The following is a 19,687-nucleotide window of genomic DNA, read 5'->3' as shown; positions in this document are numbered from 1 at the left end:
AATAAAAGGCTTCGATAGGAGGCAATTGCATTTCGGAAAACTTTTCAATCGAGTCTACCCATTCGTAAGGGTAAATGCCTTTTTTTCTTACAAAATCGAACTGTTTATTTTCAGGAAAAAATTTTTTAACGTTTTTGCATTGGTCGTCGTTTAGATTTTTGGCCAGTTTTTCTAAACTGTCAGACATGAACCTGGTGCTGTCAATAAATCTTATTTCTTTCCAAACTTTCTGAGGTTTACCTTATCAATGTATTCTCTCACTTTGATTTTTTTTGAGAAGTTGATGTAATTTTCTTCGTTGTTGGGTATGCAATTGAGTCTTCCACCTAATTTCTTGATGAACAAATGACTGTCGTAACCAGACAAGTTATGAAAGACAACGGGAATAAATTTTGGAATTTTATAATCCAAGTTGCATTTGTTATGAGCAGCTCTACGGTACTTTCCAGTCAAATGACAGTGGTCTAAGACTTTGTCACCGTTAAGATCTTTATTGTAAATGTGGCATTTGGTTGCATCTTTAAATTTCTTTTCATCCTTATCAGTCATTGCTTTATTTTTTTTCCAGTGTTGTTGCAGTAAATCGCTGTCGTTCCAAATTTTTATAAGGTCTGCTTCAAGCATGTTTATGAACTTTTTAGCCACATTGTCCTCATCGCTTTCTGCTGTGTATGAAACAAGCTCTCCCTTGTAAACGGTCTCATCAAAGCATTTGATATAATAGACGATGGAGCTTGGAACATGCTTTTGATATTGTTTGGTGTAAGACTGTTTCGAATTTGGTGTGCAAGTGTTGATAGGTTTGATGAAACTTTCAAAGTCAGCATAGACCATAAACGGATGTTTCATACCCTTTTTAAAGTTTTTAAACTCAAGGGTTGTCCCTTCTTTAGGAAGATCGATTCTCATTGGAGCGTTATCATAACAGTCTTCTCGATGTTTTTGAAGCTTTTCTTCTTGGTCATAACCTTGCATGCACCTTCTGCAAAAATATCTTTTATGTTGACGAGCTGATTTTGAAGAGCCAGCAAACCGACTGAAATTTTTAACAAGACAATAATGGCTGTTGTCTTCGTTTGAAATATACAACAAATCAACACAATGCTTTCGGTCTAAAAATTCAGATACTCGCAAAGGTTGAGGTGCTTTTTCTTCATACTCATAGCCCAATAAGAAAAATACGTTGTAACAACGTTGTTCCAACGTCTTCCGTAAAGCTAGAATAACGTTGTTATGATGTTATGAATGAAACAGCGCCCAACGTCATTTTGTCAACGTTATAACAACGTTGTCAAATTGACGTTATAACAACGTTAATTTTGCGCTGAATGACGTTGGAAAGGCGTAAGACCAACGTTAAATTAAAGAAAAAAAAAGTTAGGAAAACGTTGTTTTTTCGGCGAAATCAAGTTGTAATAACATTTTTCCATCACTGTAGATATGTGGTATTAATTAATACTGGTGTTTCATTTCTACCATTAATTAATTAATGGCAGAAATGAAACATCAGCCAACGTCATTTTGGACATGTTGTGTTAACGTCGTGAAAAAAAAGGTGGATGAAAAAAAAAAGGTGCATTTTATAACATCCTACTTGATTGTTTTATCAGCGCAGTGATGTTTCATTATAGCTTATATAAATAGCTTATAAGCTATATAGTGCAACATCATGCTTTGTTTTTCTTTTATGAAGTTGTTCAATTATACGTTTAACCTGTTAATTTTTTGAACTCGTACGAGTTCAACAATAATTGAGTATAAAAAATAAAGACTGAACAAAAACAACCTTGCAATACTTCTAGATTATATACTTCAAATGTTAAAAATTATATACATTTACTGGGAATGCGATTTGATTTGATTTCGAAATTTTAACCATTTCGATTTGTTTTGACAATAGCTGACACTAAAATATAAAATCATTTGAAGCAACATGAAGATATAAACGATTGTATTTGTACAAATTCAATTATACGTGCATTTTCAAGGAAGTAATACAAATGGAATACATTCAGAAAGAAAAAAAAAACAAGGAATACTACTCTCAAGTTCATAACACAAGAGGGGAGATTAATAGGGGTAGTGGGAAGTTCAGATCTAATATATGGTGGTGGTGGTGGGGGGGGGGGGGAGATTAACACTGAAAGATTTATTATCGGTTACTAGTATATAATTTTTAATTCTTAACGCCAATTTTTGCTGATTTTTTTTTTTTTTTTGAGATATAAGTTTTTTGTTGATAACAAGTAAAAATAAGTTATTAGGGGGGTCCTAATAAGCCTTAGAGGGATGGGAAAAATTTCCAAAAATTAACTAACTCCACACCCTGTATTAAGGACTTGAGAGTACAAATACAGGAAATGAGCTAGCTTGCTATTTGATATTCACCTGAGTTTTCCTTTCTTTTGAATAACTTTTGGGTACAAGTCGTAGAGCGATATCCTGTGAAATAAATATATTATTTTAAATTAACTTAAAATAACTAACATTAAAAATATGACGCTTCTAATATATTAATTGATACATTATTATGAAATAAAAATTTAAAATAACTGTTATTAAATATATATTGAACTTAAACTTTCAAACAGCGTTAAATATATCTACAATATTGTATATTGCATAACTAATGATTCTAAAAAGCTACATTTAAAACAAATATAACTGCCCAAAAATGATATAATAAAAAAGAACTATAAATTTCAGCATTTATACAAAATACGTTTAGTAGATATAGCTTTAAAAGTAATGCAACTTAAAACTAACAAGTGTTACATATTATATATTACTATAATATATATTACTGAAAAATAATATTAAACCTATAAAATCAAACCAAAATTCAAAAAACACAATCATGACATAATGGGAAAAAAATATTTCTTGATTTTCCCTTGAAATAAATAACTTTGCGTTTCAGTTCAGATTTCTTTACATTTCTTCTTTTTACAGGAGCACATTTCGGCACAGCTACTATTTTATTATAACTTGAATTGCATGGTATAATAAAGAAGTCACTAAAAATGCGAGATGGAAATATTTTGCAAACTAAAGAATCAAAACTCATTTCGATAACCTGTGCTTACAGACCACTTTTTAAAAAAAAGAAGCTATCTTTGCCACCAGGGACCACTTTTATGTGTTTTTTCTTCAAAAGTTTATTATCCAAATTACCTATTTCATTTAAACGTTTAACAACTTGAACAAGTGGCATCTTCTTGCCACGAACCAATTGTTTTAGACTCTGCAAATAATCTTCAAATGAAAAAGCAGACATTTCAAGGAGGGCCATTCGAAATTTTATAACATCGTCAGACAAATGAATCAGGTTATGTACATTGTATGATGTGAATGTTGGACCATAGTATTCAGAAGGCTTGGATACAAACCATTTCAACAACATTGATGCATAACCAATGGCATCAGAACAAGAATTATTGTCATCTAACACGCGAATAGCAATACTAAGACATAGAAAGTGTATATAAAGATCTTGTTTTAGTACATTCTTCAGTACATAGGGACCAGTATACATAAGAAATAAACGAAATTCTGTTGCTTTCCATCTTTTAAACTCTAGCAGTGATCTAGGCTGTCTGACAAAATCAGATGGAATTTTACCTGCTAAGTCATTTAACCTTTCTGAAATGCATTTAATTTGAACATGTGATAAATGACATATATTTGGTCCCTCTTTCCAAAATAACAATAATCGACGAACAACCCCAAGGCAAACTAGGTGCATGTAGTCCAAAACAAATGCAGAAACGCAAGGTAAAGTAAAATCAATCAAAGGACTCTTTGATACTTGATGATCTTTATAATTCATTTTAGCAAATTGTTCATCTGTACAAAGAAAGGAATCAGCCTGATTAAAGATAACTCTTCCTTGCCATTGACCCACATCAGTACATCGTTCACATCTATGGTAGGCATTGTGGGGTTTTATACATTTAATAAAAGCACGTGCTGGAGCATCGCATGTCCAAAATTTTAAACTTACATTAAAAAACTTATCTTTGTAAAGAAGACCATTTTCTGCAAGCATATTAAATTCCTCTAAAAACTGTTTGAGAATCTCCATAGAAGATTTAGGCTTTTGTTCACCACAGAAAAAAGCAACAGGAAAAGGAGGTATACTACCAAACCGGCAAAGTAAAGGCCAAAGCTGGATATTGCTAGATTTAAAGAGTGGAAGCCCATCTAAATTAACTATCAAATCTATCTCATTGCTAATACAAGCTTCATTATCTTGAAGCATTTTTTTAATACCAGTAGCTAAACCAAGATAGATGTAGTCACCAGAACACAATTTTTCAGTATTAACTTGATTAGGCGTTTTTAGTAATGTCTTAGCATTTTTTGGTAGGTTAGCATGCCCATGATTGCGCATTAATACAAGCAAATCATTTAATGAAGAATGTGTAACAGCATGGTTAACTGCCCACTTTGAAAGATCACACACTAAATCACTGCAACTTTCAGACTGCAACAACTCAAAAGAATTATTAAAATCAGAATTTAATGAAGAGACTGTAGTTATAGATAAATTAGAATCACTTTCAAAAACATCAACATTATCATTAACTTCGATGGATTTAAACTCACCATTTGAACTTTGATCATTATCATTTTCTAACAAGCTGGCCATTAAAATATTAGTCTTTCTCCATATTGCTGATCTTGATGTCATTATTTCTTTATATTGGTTTATCTAAAAAGACTTTTATTTATATATATATTCTTACTAAAACACTAATAAACGCACTTAAAATATTTAATTGCTGTTTTAGATTGTAAAAAAGTCGAAAAAGTGCGTCTGATAGCGCTTTAATAGAAAATATATATATATATATATATATATATATATATATATATATATATATATATATATATATATATATATATATATATATATATATATTTAAGTTATATACAAGTAAACAAAAATATTTTGAGAAATTTAACAAAGTTATTGATATATAAAGTTATTTTAGGTTTTTAACTGATATGTCATTTTTAAAAAAAGATCAAGTGATGACACAAAAACTGTTTACTAATTCGTAACTTTTTAGATTTCAGAGTTAAAGTCAAAAATATATATATATTTTTTTGTTATTAAATATAAACAAAACATTACATAAACATAAGATTATATTTACAATTTTTGTTTATATCAAGTTATAACAAAAAAAAAAGTCACAAGAATTAAAGAAAAACAAGAAAATTTACTATCTATCATAATTTGTAAATATTTTTGTAAATATAATTTATGTTTCACTATCTGTTTCAGCCAGATTCAAACTGGCAGATTTAGCCTCATTACAAGTGCTTGCACATAGTGGTCTTCGGTTTTTACGATCTGCAGCATATTTCAAATGATTCATCACTTCTATCCGTACCGTTGCAGTGGTGGCATCAGAAAAGACATTTAATACTGCTTCTGAGATAAATAATAATATGAAATAGTTATTATAATGGAGTGCTGTACTGAATAATAATATTAATAACAAATAATATTAGCATAAATCATAGTAACTTTATTCCTTATAAAAGCTGAAAGTTGTAAAATCAAAACATTTTTAAAACAACAAAATGCTGCAAATAAACTTACTATTTATTGCGTTATACAATAAAGTGTTCTCAAACTTCAGCTTTCCTTTTAAACCAACCATACTAAACTTTGATTGAAGTTCATTTGACATCATTCTTTGATGAAGATAAATAAACAAATAAAGCTTCATTAAACATTTTATGTTTATTATAATATAATAGTAAGGTAAAAAAAGTTTTTTTGACACAGATGAAAAATTATAAAAATAACCTTTGCACTAAATTCTTGACCATGTGTTTAGAAGACTGACCTGAAAGGAAAGAAAATGTTAACCTCATTGAAATGTTTTAAACATAAGACTATAACGTTAACACTCATATATTCAAAATTTTTCAAAAAAAAGAAAATAGCATATTAAAATCTTGCTCAAATAGAGCAAAAAAATACTTTTAGTTAAATAATAGCAAAACTAGGATTTTGTATGATGAATTTTGTTTCCATTTATAAGATCAACTAAAACTTTTAACTTTTTAAACTTTCGAATGGGGAAATAATTTCTAATATCGTAATAACGGTATTTTTAATATCGGTATTTTGGCAACTATAAATTGTTAAAAATACCGGGATCCCAGATCCTGGTATTTCCAAACCTAAGCAAAACCATAGGTACATATTAAACATATTTTTACGATTTTTTTTTTTAGTACAATAAAAATTTAGTAACGTTTTAGCTAAAATGTCTTTTAGTGTAAATATAACACTAAAACTAACTTGTTTCAATAATTATGCTGCAACCTGAAATATTTAAAAACATTTATAGATCTGTAAATAGGTCAAAATTAATTTTATTTCTAAATGTGAAACCTGCAAATAACTTGATACTATAAAGTTTAAAAAACAAACCCAAATTATTCCTATTCTAAAGAACTTTCACAATTTTTGCAAAATACTGAAGTTAATGTAAAGTCCTGCTTACAAATAAATTACAGATATCAAAATTATAATAATTCCCAACTTCCTTCTATATTTTGAATTTTGTGTTATTTAGGCATTCTTTCTGATGATCATACAGAAGAAAAGAAATCTAACTGTGAAAAATCTGATAAAAAGAAATAGTTTCATATCTATTTCATTTTTAATGTGTTATTCTCTAAATCATATAAAACATATTAAACTCACAAACTCTTGTGAAAAACCATTGTCTTGCATTTGTAGTGTGAACTAATTGAGATTTTCAATTGTTAGCAATTGAGGAGGAATTTCTATTGAATCTTGTGATGATATACTTTTTAGTTGACTTTTCAAATTTGTTTTTATTTCACAAAGTAATTTAATAACCTCATACTGGAACTCTACAAACAAATTGTTTAATAAAAATATATTAAATAATATTTTCAAAATACAAAAATAATGTGTATAAATTTTATGAATTCTTTTTATGTACATGTAAGTACTAAAACAAATTAAAATATTTACTTTGTACACTCATTGGAAAGTTGTTTCTTTCAACAGCCGCAGCAGATAACTCTTTACTTTTTGCTAATCCACCTGATGGTTGCTTTTTTGTTTCAATTCTTTCTGAGTGAGAAAAAGAACCATATTCTGGTCTTCTTTTAATTGTACTTTGAGGAGATGAACTTTGAGGAGCGTGATTCTCTTGAATTATTGGAAATAATACCTTGTAAGTCATTTCGAAAACTAAATATTGATGGAGATTGTGAGTAATTCATATCAATATTTATTTTATTTTGATTGGGCTCTGCTGTTGAAGTAAGCTGCTTTGTTGTTGTTTCCAGGCAAAATGTTTTTTTATTCATAAAACCAGGTTTAATATCAGGCTTTGGAGGAAGTTTACTGCAAAGTGCTACAAAAAATTTATTTAAAAAAAACAATAAACAAAAAATTTAAAAGATAAATATGAAAACTTAATATTTTAATATGCAATCAAAAACAAATAACATTTTTTTGTAATTTGAGACTCATTGCTTTTAAAATCAACATCGCAAGAGTCAGTATCAGTTGAAATATTATATGAATGGCATGTCATAAAGTCTTTATCTGTTAATTTAATTTTAAGAATTGGAAACTTAAACCAATCAACTTGAGGTTCAATCTGCTCCCTTAACTTTTTTTCAGCCCCTTTTTTTGGCCATCTCAAAACTTTACCGTCTACCCAACTGAAAGCAACAGTGTCAGAGTACACCTTGTCTTCCTCAATCCACTTTACACAACACCATTCAGACATTATAGCAATCTATATAATGTATAAGAGAAAAATAAAAAGAATGTTAAACTAATACAACTTTGAAGTTAAAAAATGCACATCTTTGTAGATATATTATATTTTTTTTTATGCTTTTGTATATAAATTATATATTTTTTATCTGATAATATCAGTGATGATAATATTAGTTGATAATATCAGTTTAATATACCAACTCATGATGACTTGAAAAATAAATATTGATTCAATATTAATTTTTCAAGTTCAAAAAATAATCAATATAATATATTGATTATTTTTTGAAATTAAATTTTGTAACAAATTATATATAACAAAACAAACTATCACCTTTATAAAATAAAAAAAAGTGCTTTGAAAACGTACTTTTATTCATTAATAAAAAATGAAAATGTTCTTTTTTTGTATTTTAGTTTGTATTTTTTCTAAACAGAGTAGCATTTAATGTCTGCTTGAAAGCAGACATTAAGGGTGGAATGCAAGAACCGAACTTGAGTCAAGTTCGACTTGAAATCTCAAGTTCGACTTTGTCAAGTCAGACTTGAAAAATTGACTTGAGCGAATGCGTAAACGAGACTTGAAAATTTCAAGTTCGTGCTTGAGAAAGTCGAACTTGAAAAATAGTCGAGGCGTTGAATTTAGGGCGTTTATCGGAAAATGCACTTCGCAACCAATAGCGGTAATGGATTTTTTTTACGGGAAAAACCTTTTACTGAAACAAATTCCGTGTAATGATATTTGTATAGTATACGATTAAATAAAAAGTTAATAACAGTAAAAAAAAAAAAAGTTCTTGCTATGTATTTTTCATCAGAAAAACAAATTCATCTTGGCACTTTCAGTTCCAAATCATAAGTTGTTGGTAAACAACGGTTGGTCATATGTACCACTTAAGTGATCAAGACAATTTCTCTTGATTTCTCCATTTTAACAGATTCCATTTGAATTAAAATACATGGAAATGTTCTAGAAAATGCAGAATCTTATTTTGACGCTTTTTGGGGATGATACTATACTACAATGTATTTTTATTTATCTTTTTACTAATACTTTAATGAAAATAATGGTTTTTTTTTAAAAAATACTGAGAAAATTACTTAAAACAAAATTAGTTTTCTCAATACTAATACTACATAATACTATGTGTGTGTGTGTGTGTATATATATATATATATATATATATATATATATATATATATATATATATATATATATATATATATATATATATATATATATCTACACATATATATACCATTAACATATGTAAGTATACCATTTACATATGTAAGTCAATAGAGATCACATATGGAGACAGGTCTTCTGAAATTATTGGGCCACTTATAGAAACAGAAAAGAAAACTTTTAAAAACCATTGATAGCATCTTGCTCATTAACACATGAAAAAGAACAAAGTTTAACGTTAAACAAAAATCTCTTAATAAAAAAAAATACAAAAAAGCAATATAATGAAATTCATGATCTTGATAAAGAACTAATGCAAAAACAAATAGAAATAGATGATATAAAAAAAAACTCTCTCCAGAAAAAGCAACAATACAAACAAAACTTTGTGAAAATTTTCACAGTTAAAATTTTCACAAAGTTTTAAAAAAGCAACACAACAGAATTATTCTATGTGAGGATTATTATTTTCTAACAATATCAGATCCAAATTGTTTTTGGAATGTTTGAATTTATCACTTTATTTTTTATTGAAATTGTTTTTTTCATATATAATACTATTTTGAAATATAAAATGTAATTCTTTTGAAATAATATGTAGTATAAATATTTGAAAATAATGTTTTTGTTATTAGACCCTTTATCCATTATCAGACACAAATTTTTTTTAAAAAAAATAAGTCTGAAATTTGACTTTTGCTTTGTTTCTGCAAAAATATCTTTAGTGAATGCTTTAGCACCACATTCTTCATTGCTATTTTGTATTTCATTGCCTCCACAATAATCATTTTGTAGAAGGGCAATGTTGTGAAGCACAAAACAGGATATTATTATAGCTATGGAATTTTGCAGTTTTGTTCCTAAGGGAATGTTAAGACAAGGGTATTGTTTTTTTTTTGATATACCAAAACAATATTCAACAACAACATTCAACATGGGTGTACTTCTCATGTTGTAATTGTATCTGATTTCATTTTCATTTTTGGGTTAGAAAAAGTTGTCATTAAATATTGTTTATAAGGATAGCCAGAATCACCTTAAACATGAACATGTTGGCGAGCTTCTAAAACTTGTTTAATAGCTGAGTTAGCAAAAACAAATGAATCCTGAACAATTCCAGGCCATTGAACACAAGCAGATAAAATTTCATATGAAGCACCTGCAATGACCTGGCAATTCAAAAAAAAAATCCCTTTTTGTTTCGATAAATTTCTGCACTTTCTCCACAAGGAATTATTATAGGAATATGTGTTCATTAATTGCTTCTATACATCCTGGGAATCCTTGAATTTGGTAAAATCTAAATAATGGTTGATAAATATAAATATTTTCTTTATCTAAGAAAAGTTTGAAGTTTGTATGAAATAGCAAAATCAGATATCCATGAAAACTTATAAGCACTTTTGCTAAATTATCAAAAAATCAGCTTCTGTTGGAAACTTTATGTACTGATATCTTTTGTTAGCCATTTGAATTGAAATGTTCTAAACCACTGGACAAACAGTTGAGTTTCAGCTCTTCCAAATCTCCTATTATTCTCTAAAAGAGTTTATTTATTGTTATAATCATTTGTTGGTATAAAATGTTGTTATTTAAAAACGTAATGTAAAATCTACAATAAGAAGGTGCCATTTTCTGATACCATTTCTTGAATATCTACTCACTTGGAATGAACCAGTAGCATAAAACCGAAATGCAATAGCCAGTTGTTGTACAGTTGAAAGAGGGCACCCTCGATTGTTAACATTGTTGTTAATAATGTCATTAGCTAATATTAAAAAGGTTTTTATTGGAAAATCTGTAGCACCTTTTAAATTCTATACCGTGGTAAACTTCTAAAGGATTAGCTCTGTCAATAATAAACCTTGGTATGTGACTTGGCTTATTTTTTCTTCTTCTTCTTCTAAAATTCAGCTCATACCGATTCATTTTTGAACATTTAAAAAAAAGTTTTTTTAATACTTCATGTAATTGTAACTACTTCTCATGAACTCTCTTTTACTCCTTTTACACGTATCACCTCTTTGTATAACTGCAACTATTTATTACTAATTGGAATTTACTTTTATACTGTATCACAAAAATGTGCCTTAATCAACAGCCTTTTATAATGCTAGGATGTTCGACATTTCAAAAAGCTAATAAACATTTCTAATGGCATCAAAATATGACATGTTGAATCATTACATACGAGTTACAGGATGTTTTAAAAGACACACGTTTTCGCAATGTTAATATTCAGTTTTCTGTAATGAATTCATTTAAAAATATACTTTCACAATGTAACCTTCTAAATTAATTAGGTGAATATGCCCAAGTAACTACTTTTGCTTGTTAAAAACTCATTTTCATACTTGCAAAGGTTGTAATAAGTTATATAGTAATAGTCAAGTTTTGTTACGCATCAGCAAAATGATAATGGCGGTCTGTTTTTTTTTTCAAGTTTGGTTTCAAGATTGGTCTGGAGCAGACTTGAAAAAATGACTTGAAAATTCAAAAATTCTCGTTTTTCAAGTCTGACTTCAGTTCAAGTTCGCTTCTTGCATTCCGTTCAAGTCAGACTTGAGATTTGAAGTCTGACTTGAAATTTCAAGTTGGGTTCTTGCATTCGGAAGGAATTTTTGCTCTCTCAAGTCTGGTTTGAAGTCAGACTTGAAAAAGGTCTATTTTTAGCGGTTTTCAAGTCTGACTTGAGTTGAAGTTCGCTTTGTGCATTCGCTCAAGTCGCACTTTAGGTTTGAAGTTCGACTTCAAATTTGAAGTTCGGTTCTTGCATTCCACCCTAAATGCTTCTCTTTGTTTATAATTAATTTTAATTATAATACTATTAATAAACCTAAAAACCATGTTATATATTCTAAAACCATTAAATAATTGCGCTAAAGTGACTACGCATGGAATTCAAAACTTGATGTTTGCTAGTACTAAAGCCATGCTTGAGCATTTATCCGCCATTTTTATTTTTAATTCTAAATTGTTTTTTCAGCGGTTTCCAAAGTTGTTTTAACGTTAATAAGACTGACGTTGGTTTAACGTTATAAAAAGCAACTTTGTTCCAACGTCGTTTTATTGTTAGCTTTTCTGACGTCGGTTTACAACTTCTTTCCGTTGTTGTTCCAATGTTAGACAGACCAAAGTTGGAATAACTCCGTAATGCCGATATCGGAACGACGTTGGAGTTAGGTTACGTCGCGTCGCAACAAAAATACAACTAAATTACAACAACGGCGCGAAGTCTTTTTCTTATTGGGAGACGTTTACGCTAATTTCTGGATTATTCACTTCAAACTTGTCGATTTTATGGTAATCAACAGGAAATTTAATTCCTTCCCAATCCAACTTTTCCGATTTTAGAATTAACTCATCATCAATTCTTTCGTTGTCTCTATTTTTCAGATTCAATGCTCTGGTGACGCACCACTTAAAACATTCATTGTCGTTGTTTTCCATGTTGATGATCACCTTTTTGCTTTTCAACTTAGGAGGTAGTTTCATGTAGGAAGAACCGCTGAGAGGTCTGTAATCGATAAAGTTAAAATCCATTTTTAAAATCTTAGACATGACGCCATTGGATCCCAACTTATTATATTTGACACTATTTTCCAAAATTTTTTCTTCCATTTCACTCATAAACTTTCTTAAATCCGTAGCTGCTAGAATAATTTCAGATTTGGATGAGAAACTTGCCGTTCGAGTAGTTTCTTCACCAGTTAAGATGCTTACAGATTTCATTTCGCATGTTAAAATAATTCTTACTTTTGTGTTTCTTTCTCCTTCCATGGTTTGAATAGCAGACTCTCTCACCAAATTAAAAAAGGCGACAAGGTCTTGATATCGAGAAGAAGGCTCGTAAGAAAATTGCCTAACAGCACGCTCCGCTGCATACTCAGTCATATTAAACTTTATTTTAAAAGGTTTTGGAGCACCAAATACAACGCCTTTAAGTGACTTTATGGTTTCTTCCACTCCATTTTTTATATTGTTTACTGTTTTCTTCACCGTAGTTGGAACGTATGGATCAATGACAGTAAGTACTTGGTTAAAACCGTTGGAGACAGATGTTGCAATTCTTGAAAGCAACCCAGGTCTTTCACGACCTGTCGGTTTTGGTGCTGGAACCGGTCTAGGTGTAATAACGTTTGTTGAATCGGTAACAGGTGTGTCAAGGATGGATGGTTCAGCTCTTGTTACCCGATTTTGCAAGCGAGCAGGTCCAAATGAAATCAAGTCATCGGAAACAGGTCTTGGTGCAGGCTCAGGCCTTTCACGAGGTGTTAAATCAGGTCCAACAACAAACCGCACTTTTGCAGGTTTCACAGAAACTCTAACAGGAGGTCGAACAAACCTAACTACGGTATCATTAACAGGCAACGGTCTTGCATCAGTCGTCCGTCTACGAGCTGCAGGACCTTACCCAATGATGGGTTTTGTATTTTTTATAGCTTCAATGAGCTCGGCTTTTCTCATTTTTGAGGTGCCTTTGACGGCGCGGTCTTTAGCCATCACTTTTAATTCTTTCATATTCATTCTATCCATTTTATATAAGGGAAAAAAATTATTTAACTCATTTTCAATTTTTTAAAAAATTTCAGCAAAAAGAAAAAGTTTAAATTTTTAGCAAAATTAAATTTCATGACACTTCTATTTGATAGCTGTGTCTATTGTCAAAGTATTTCCAAGTGACCCGTTTCTTTTCTTAATTTGTAATGAGAACCATATTCAGTCACTTCCCCCGTTTTAACATGGATTAATTTTATAAGTGGAAGGACGAGTTCTAATTTTTTCAAGTCTTTTCCATTTAGGATCGATCGGTTTTTTTTCTTTTGGTGGTTTTTTTTCAAGAAATCTCGGTCTCCCTACAGGTCTTTTTTCTTTCACCTTTTCCATTAAATCGTCTTTATTGATTAAATTGTTTTCAAACGCGATCAGTGTCAAAGTTGTTTTATTGTCAGACGTATGAGTAATACCGTTTTTGACTAGCAAATTTTTCAAAGCCTTTTTTGTGTAAAGCATCTTTTTATTTGAGCTGGAATTTATTTATCTCGAATTCAATTTTTTCAATTCTTCAAAAAAGAGTTAAAAAATTATCTATGGCATCCACCAACGCAAAAAAAAATGTTCGCAATCTATATATGAAGTTCTATAATAACGTTGAGATTTAAAATCAAATGAATATTCGTCTTTAGAAGCCTTTTTATTAACAACAGGAGGTTCTTTTACATATTCAATGATTAACTTGTCGCCCAATTCATCAAATACAATGGTTTCGTCAATAACCTTTGTGTTGTCTTCCATCTTTTTTATTCGTTGTAATTTATTTAACTCGAATTCAATTTTTTTATTTTCAACAAATTTTTCAATTCTTCGAAAAAAAGAATTAAAAAAAATATTTTAGGCAGCAGGAGCGCAAAATCTTGCCATCCAATGATTTGAAGCTAGTTTTTGAATTTCTTCCAACTCTTCTGCGATGATACCATTTTCCGCGATGATATCGTCTTCCGGCAAATCATCTGACAAATCATCTGACGAATCATCTGACGAATTAATTCCCAGTTGTCTTTCCATCTGTCTTCCTATTTCAATCCGTGGCAAATTGATTCTCATACCTATATCCAGCCTTCTCATACTTTCAGTCAGCCTTCTCGGTTCTTCATCACGCATTCTCATACTTTCACCCGGCCTTCTCATACTTACACCCGGCCTTCTCATACTTACAAAACCTAGCAAACCGTTTTCAATCCGTGGCAAATTGATTTCAATCCGTGGCAAATTGATTTCAATCCGCGGCAAATTGATTCTATCCATCTTTTTTAATGCTAAGGAAATTTATTTAACTCGAATTAATTTTTTTTTATTTTCAACAAATTTTGGAGATCCGGGAAAATCTTCGAATTTTTTGAGCAGCGCGTCCATTTTCAGTTTTCCAGACATTTTTTTCTTTTCTTCCCAATCGCAGTCCAATTCAAGAACGCGTCTGTCAATCGCTCTCAGCTTTTCTCGCTTTTTCAAATTTCCCCACTCTCTGTTGTGCTCTTTGATTTCTTTTTCCATTCGCGAAAAGCCATCCTCTTCCCACAAAATCGCGTAAAGCTCGTCTCTTTTTTCATCGCAGTACATTTCAGGAATTGTGAACCAGACGCTTTAAACCTTAAACGCAAGAGCCTCGAGCTGTCTTTTTTTAGCCGCATCAGACTCTCTTTTGCTACACTCTAGAAAAAACGGGTGAAACGACTTGTTTTTTATTTCAGAATTTCAATTTTAAATCCGTTTTCATCCACTTTGCCGTTTCGCTTCTCCAAATAATTGTTTCCGTGTCCCGTCTCTTTCATCGCTTTGTAAAGAGAGCCGTATTCGATCACTTTTCCTGTTTCAGCGTGAGTTATTTTTACAGCCGCGGGATTGTTTCGGATAAAACGGAGCTTTCATATTTGGAGTCTATCGGTTTGACGTCGTCCATCATCGCATTTTTATCGATCAAATGGTTCTCCAGCGCAATCATTGCCAAACCCATTTTGCTTTTCGACGTTTTGGAAACGCCATTTTCGATAAGTAAATTTTTCAAATCCTTTTTTGTATAATTCATCCTTTTATTAAGGACCAATTTATTTTTTCCTTGATGACAAATTAATACACAACGTTCGTTTTGTTTCCGTCGGATTTGATTCTGAGCAGTTTGTCTGAGATCACCACGGCAAAGGCTTGAGTGTCTGCAGGAACGTTTGCGTTAAAGGTGGCTTTAATTTGAACGTCCAACACGGTCGATTTTAACCTCTCAGCCTGCTTGCTCACGTCAAAAACGAAAAGAGGACAAATATATCTGTAATTCAGCGTTGTTATATTCGGCTGGGCGATAATTTCGCTGATTCCATAAATCTTTTTATCAAACTTGCATGCGTCTCTATAAGCCCTTGAAAATTTGTTGTTATTAAAGTCCAAGTCGTAATCGACGGCAGGATACCTTTCGCTGTTTACAGTTACATACATGTTTTTCAAATTGCAGTGATTGATACGGAAGGGTTCAAATCTTGACTGCCGTTTTTCCGGTTTGAAATCCGACAATGATGTACCTCGGTCGTTCGCTGGCAGATCTAGCGCTCAACCTCCAACTGAATGTATTGGACACTGGCACTGCAATGGTATCACACTGTCTGGATTTAAACGACAAAGGCACGTCCACTTTGTACTCGATGAGTTTGTAAAGATTGTTGTTTGGAGTGACATGAGGCATGGACAAAGACAGTTTGCTCAAGGTCACTTTTCCTGCGGCTGTTTCAGCGCTCTTAAAAATTGCATCAACGTCGCTTTTTCTCACAAGAGTAATCGTGTGCTTAAATCCGTAAAGAACTTTTTCGTAATCTTCACATAAACCAAAAATGTGATCCAAAGGAATGCAAAATGAAAATGTTCCTTTATCAACAGGCTGCTTAATGATGAAATCTTGCCTTTGACTAAATCCGCTGTTATTTACAAGATCGGCAAGGGCAGTGCTGTCTCTTTGCCACAGCTGATTCATTCCTTCCGACACTTGGTACTCCACCGGATATTTAAGGAAACCCAGCATGGTGGTGGCTTGAACTGGACTGTATATGGTTTCAATCTCTTGATTCGACAACTGATAAGAAATCTGACTGAACAGGTGCATGATGCCGTTGTTTGCAAGAGCACCACATCCGCATCCGCATAGGAAGTACCGTCTGCTTTTGTCAGTCTTCCTTCCACCAAAAGGTAAGCCTCATAGGGAAGCGTGAACAAATCTTGCTGCTGAATGTTGATTCTTATCTCCCCGGCCGTGTTCAAATTGGTGCTCACCGGTTCATATTCGTGAAATTCAAATCTCTCAATATCTTCATCAACGATGACTTCTTCTGTAATGTTTAAAACATCGGAATTTACCATTTTTCTATACCAAAGAAAAAAATTTTCGTATCCTCATGCGATTTTTACCCCGCTTCCCATTTTCACCAGGTCTTGGATTCGAATGGCGTTTTTCCTGGACAGACGCAGCGAACCCCCAAGAGAGGATAAATCGCTACTGACCTTTGGAGCTGCTGCTGATGCAACCATCCCGGAAATAATGTCTTTGCTTTTTTGAGTGAGCGGAGGGATCTTTTGAGACTTTGAAGTTCCAGTCTTGGCATACACTTTTTCTAGCGCCTTTTTACCATTATCAATAGCCACGTCTTTAGCAGTCACAATCGCCGAAGAAGCCAATTCTTTTCCAGCAGATTTTGCAGCTGTAATCGCTTCTCTTCCCATCTCGCTTTTTGCAATTTACCAGCCAAAGTAGACGCTGCTCTCGATGCGCTCGATGCTGATGCTCTTTTTAAAAAACTCCGCAACGTATCAAAGATTCCACTTCCTCCAACAGCGTGTTTCTTAACATATCTGTTTCTGTAAATGATCATTTTTTAATACGCGAAAAAATTTTTTTTTACAGAACCTATTTTACCTCGATGACCTTCATCATCGATTTGCACTGGTTTTTGCTAATCACTTTTTGCCTCAACAGCTCATCGCAAATGCTCACAGCTTCATTTCTCGATCCCGTATTCCCAGCACGACAAGCAGCCACGCTCAATTCAAGCTTTTCCCACCAACGCATTTGGATCGCTGGGAAGAATGATCACTCCTAAACCTTTCTTTTTCCTATCATAAGCTTTTTTCATGCGCTCCTTGTACTTATTATATTTATCAATTCCAAGCTCATCTTTCACTTTTTCAATCCGTGCTATGCCTTCACGATAATCCTTTTTTAACTTTTTCTTTTTCTCCCTCTTTTCATCTTCAGCACGCATTTGATCAAGCATTTGAAGATCATAACTAGTAGGAATAGAATCCTCACCCTTTCGAGATTTAAGCTCTTTTTCAATAGGGATGATGAATTGATTGTATTTCTCAATCTCTGCAGCTCTGGGCTTGTTATACCTCGCATCTGGTTTTACAGCCTAACTCTCCATTAAAATTTTCGAGTAATTACCCAAATCTTCTGCTGTCACGTCCTTTGAAATGTTTAGATTGGTCATGAGCTCCCAAAGACCTTTTGTTCCTTCATACCTTTCACCGCCAACAATCATATCGTTACCTTCAAACATCACTCCCACGTTTCCAATTGTATATTGACCATCGGTTTTGCTCAATTCAAACTTGTTCTTAAAACTTCTTTTAAATTTTGCTCTTGCGTCCAGATGAAACAAACTTTTTATGAATTGATCGTCTTCAGGAAAAATAGACCCTGTCGAGTCATATTTAGGTTTAAACTCATCCTTGATGCTATCTTGCTCAGCGTTTTTAACCTCGGATTTTATCTTATTGAGCATCTTTTCGTTGCTTTGGATGAGAGGCTTAAACAGCTTTCCCACATCCGTCTGAAAATCCGCATCTGAAATGTTGTCGTTGATGCTGTTCTGATAAATCCTCTTTCTTCTGTCATTAATTTCTATCACAATTTCATCCCTTTTGTTTGGGTCTTGTATTTTAAAAAAAGACATGGTTTTTAAAATACGCTAAAAATTATTTTTCCTCCGTCAAGGCTTTAAATTTTTGAAGATCAACAAGAATCAATTGAAACTCTGAATCGCTTATTTTTCCGTCCTCTTTCGCAATTTCATTCCTTTTGCTAGGGTCTTGTATTTTAATAAAAGTCATTGTTTTTAAATCCTTTTTAATTTTTTTTAGAATCCTGGGAAATCATCATGATTTCTTAGATCCTTTGGATCCATGGAAAAAATCTTTAATTTTTTTAGAATCCTGGGAAATCATCATGATTTCTTAAACAAATTGTTGAACGCTTGAATGGCATCTTCTCTACCTTTTTGGATCAGTGTCTCTTTAGCCAATTCATCCATTCCGTTTTTGGTTTTGGATTGTATTTCCTTCGTCAACGCTTTATATTTTTGAAGCTCGCCAAGAATCAATTGAAACTCTGAATCGCTTATTTTTCCGTCCATCAACGCTTTGGAAATGAGCTCGCTGATCGTGTTTAATTTCGACTCGGCCAACACTTTTATCTTTTCGTGCTTCTCCGCTTTCAACGCCATCTTTTTGTTCACTTGACCTCCGACAATCGATAAAAAACCCATTCCAATAGCCACGCCTTCACACGCAATCGCTGCTGGACTGGCAATAATGGTTGACGAAAGACCTATTCCAGTCGCACCCAAAACTATGCATAAGCCTTGCATCGTTTTGTCCACATTCGAAATGATTCCACATTCGAAATGAAAATTTCTTTTCTATGGTCCACGGATTTCACAAGTGAAGTTTTAAAAAAAATTCACGAGGCAAAAACTTTCTCCCTTTTTAATCACGACGTCCTTGTCGCTTCTGTTGTAAATTTCCATGGCGACGTTATCTACCAAATCTGAAAAAAGCAGAAAGTGACTAAAATAGTTCAACTTTAAATTTAGATCATGTCTCAAATTCACCAAAGCCATCCCGCTATCCACTTTAATTCCAAACATAAAAACAATCGTTTGCTTAGAAGAACGATTCAGCTTAATGTCTCTTTGAGCAAATATTTCGTATTAGGAACGCACCTTTCTAGGAGGATGAACCAAATTTTCGTTAAAAAAAACTGTCCCTTTCAACTTCTTCCCGTCATAATAAACAATTCTGCTCAACTTTTTAACAGTGAAGGAAACTTTTTTCTCAATCTCTCTCTTCTCTCTTCGACTTTTTTTTCCAATTCTTCGTCTTGTTTTTTACTT

The 19,687-nt window shown here is 32.0% G+C and overlaps 3 protein-coding genes across 4 annotated transcripts; all 3 read right to left on the bottom strand.

The window, feature by feature from the left end:
* Positions 1-1,796: 1,796 nt before the first annotated feature.
* LOC145184421 (uncharacterized) lies at positions 1,797-4,802 on the bottom strand. 2 transcript variants are annotated; one of them, XM_090081668.1, is made up of 3 exons: positions 4,609-4,802; positions 2,389-2,442; positions 1,797-1,906 (listed from the first exon to the last, which is right to left on the bottom strand). In XM_090081668.1, exons 1-3 carry the CDS (start codon positions 4,691-4,693, stop codon positions 1,872-1,874), a joined length of 174 nt encoding a protein of 57 aa, XP_089937794.1. In that variant the 5' UTR covers positions 4,694-4,802; the 3' UTR covers positions 1,797-1,871. The 2 variants fall into 2 exon arrangements, with proteins under 2 accessions (XP_089937794.1, XP_089937793.1); XM_090081667.1 differs by lacking the exons at positions 1,797-1,906; positions 2,389-2,442 and having other exon boundaries at positions 2,937-4,800.
* Positions 4,803-5,227: 425 nt separating this feature from the next.
* On the bottom strand, positions 5,228-7,873 carry LOC149890747 (uncharacterized). The gene is made up of 5 exons (XM_090081683.1): positions 7,031-7,873; positions 6,734-6,906; positions 5,825-5,864; positions 5,615-5,709; positions 5,228-5,443 (listed from the first exon to the last, which is right to left on the bottom strand). The coding sequence occupies exons 1-2, from the start codon at positions 7,242-7,244 to the stop codon at positions 6,776-6,778; spliced, it is 345 nt and encodes a 114-aa protein (XP_089937809.1). The 5' UTR covers positions 7,245-7,873; the 3' UTR covers positions 5,228-5,443; positions 5,615-5,709; positions 5,825-5,864; positions 6,734-6,775.
* Positions 7,874-15,999: 8,126 nt separating this feature from the next.
* On the bottom strand, positions 16,000-16,623 carry LOC149890746 (uncharacterized). Its single transcript, XM_090081961.1, has one exon. The coding sequence runs from the start codon at positions 16,621-16,623 to the stop codon at positions 16,000-16,002; it is 624 nt and encodes a 207-aa protein (XP_089938087.1).
* Between the last annotated feature and the right edge of the window lie 3,064 nt (positions 16,624-19,687).

Source organism: Hydra viridissima, unplaced genomic scaffold, assembly GCF_058129835.1.
Source record: "Hydra viridissima isolate aposymbiotic clone 2 unplaced genomic scaffold, HvirCarnegie_v1 scaffold_3, whole genome shotgun sequence".
NCBI classification, from domain to species: domain Eukaryota; kingdom Metazoa; phylum Cnidaria; class Hydrozoa; order Anthoathecata; family Hydridae; genus Hydra; species Hydra viridissima.
The sequence above is the reverse complement of the archived record's forward strand: the minus strand, read 5'-3'. Positions and strand labels throughout refer to the sequence as shown.

Excerpts from the sequence above, each read along its gene's own strand:
- LOC145184421 (XM_090081667.1), bottom strand. The coding sequence starts at position 4,693 with ATGACATCAAGATCAGCAATATGGAGAAAGACTAATATTTTAATGGCC.
- LOC149890747 (XM_090081683.1), bottom strand. The coding sequence starts at position 7,244 with ATGACTTACAAGGTATTATTTCCAATAATTCAAGAGAATCACGCTCCT. Across the intron at positions 6,907-7,030 it reads CTTTCCAATGAGTGTACAAA|AGTTCCAGTATGAGGTTATT; the intron begins GTAAATATTTTA and ends ATTTGTTTGTAG.
- LOC149890746 (XM_090081961.1), bottom strand. The coding sequence starts at position 16,623 with ATGCACCTGTTCAGTCAGATTTCTTATCAGTTGTCGAATCAAGAGATT.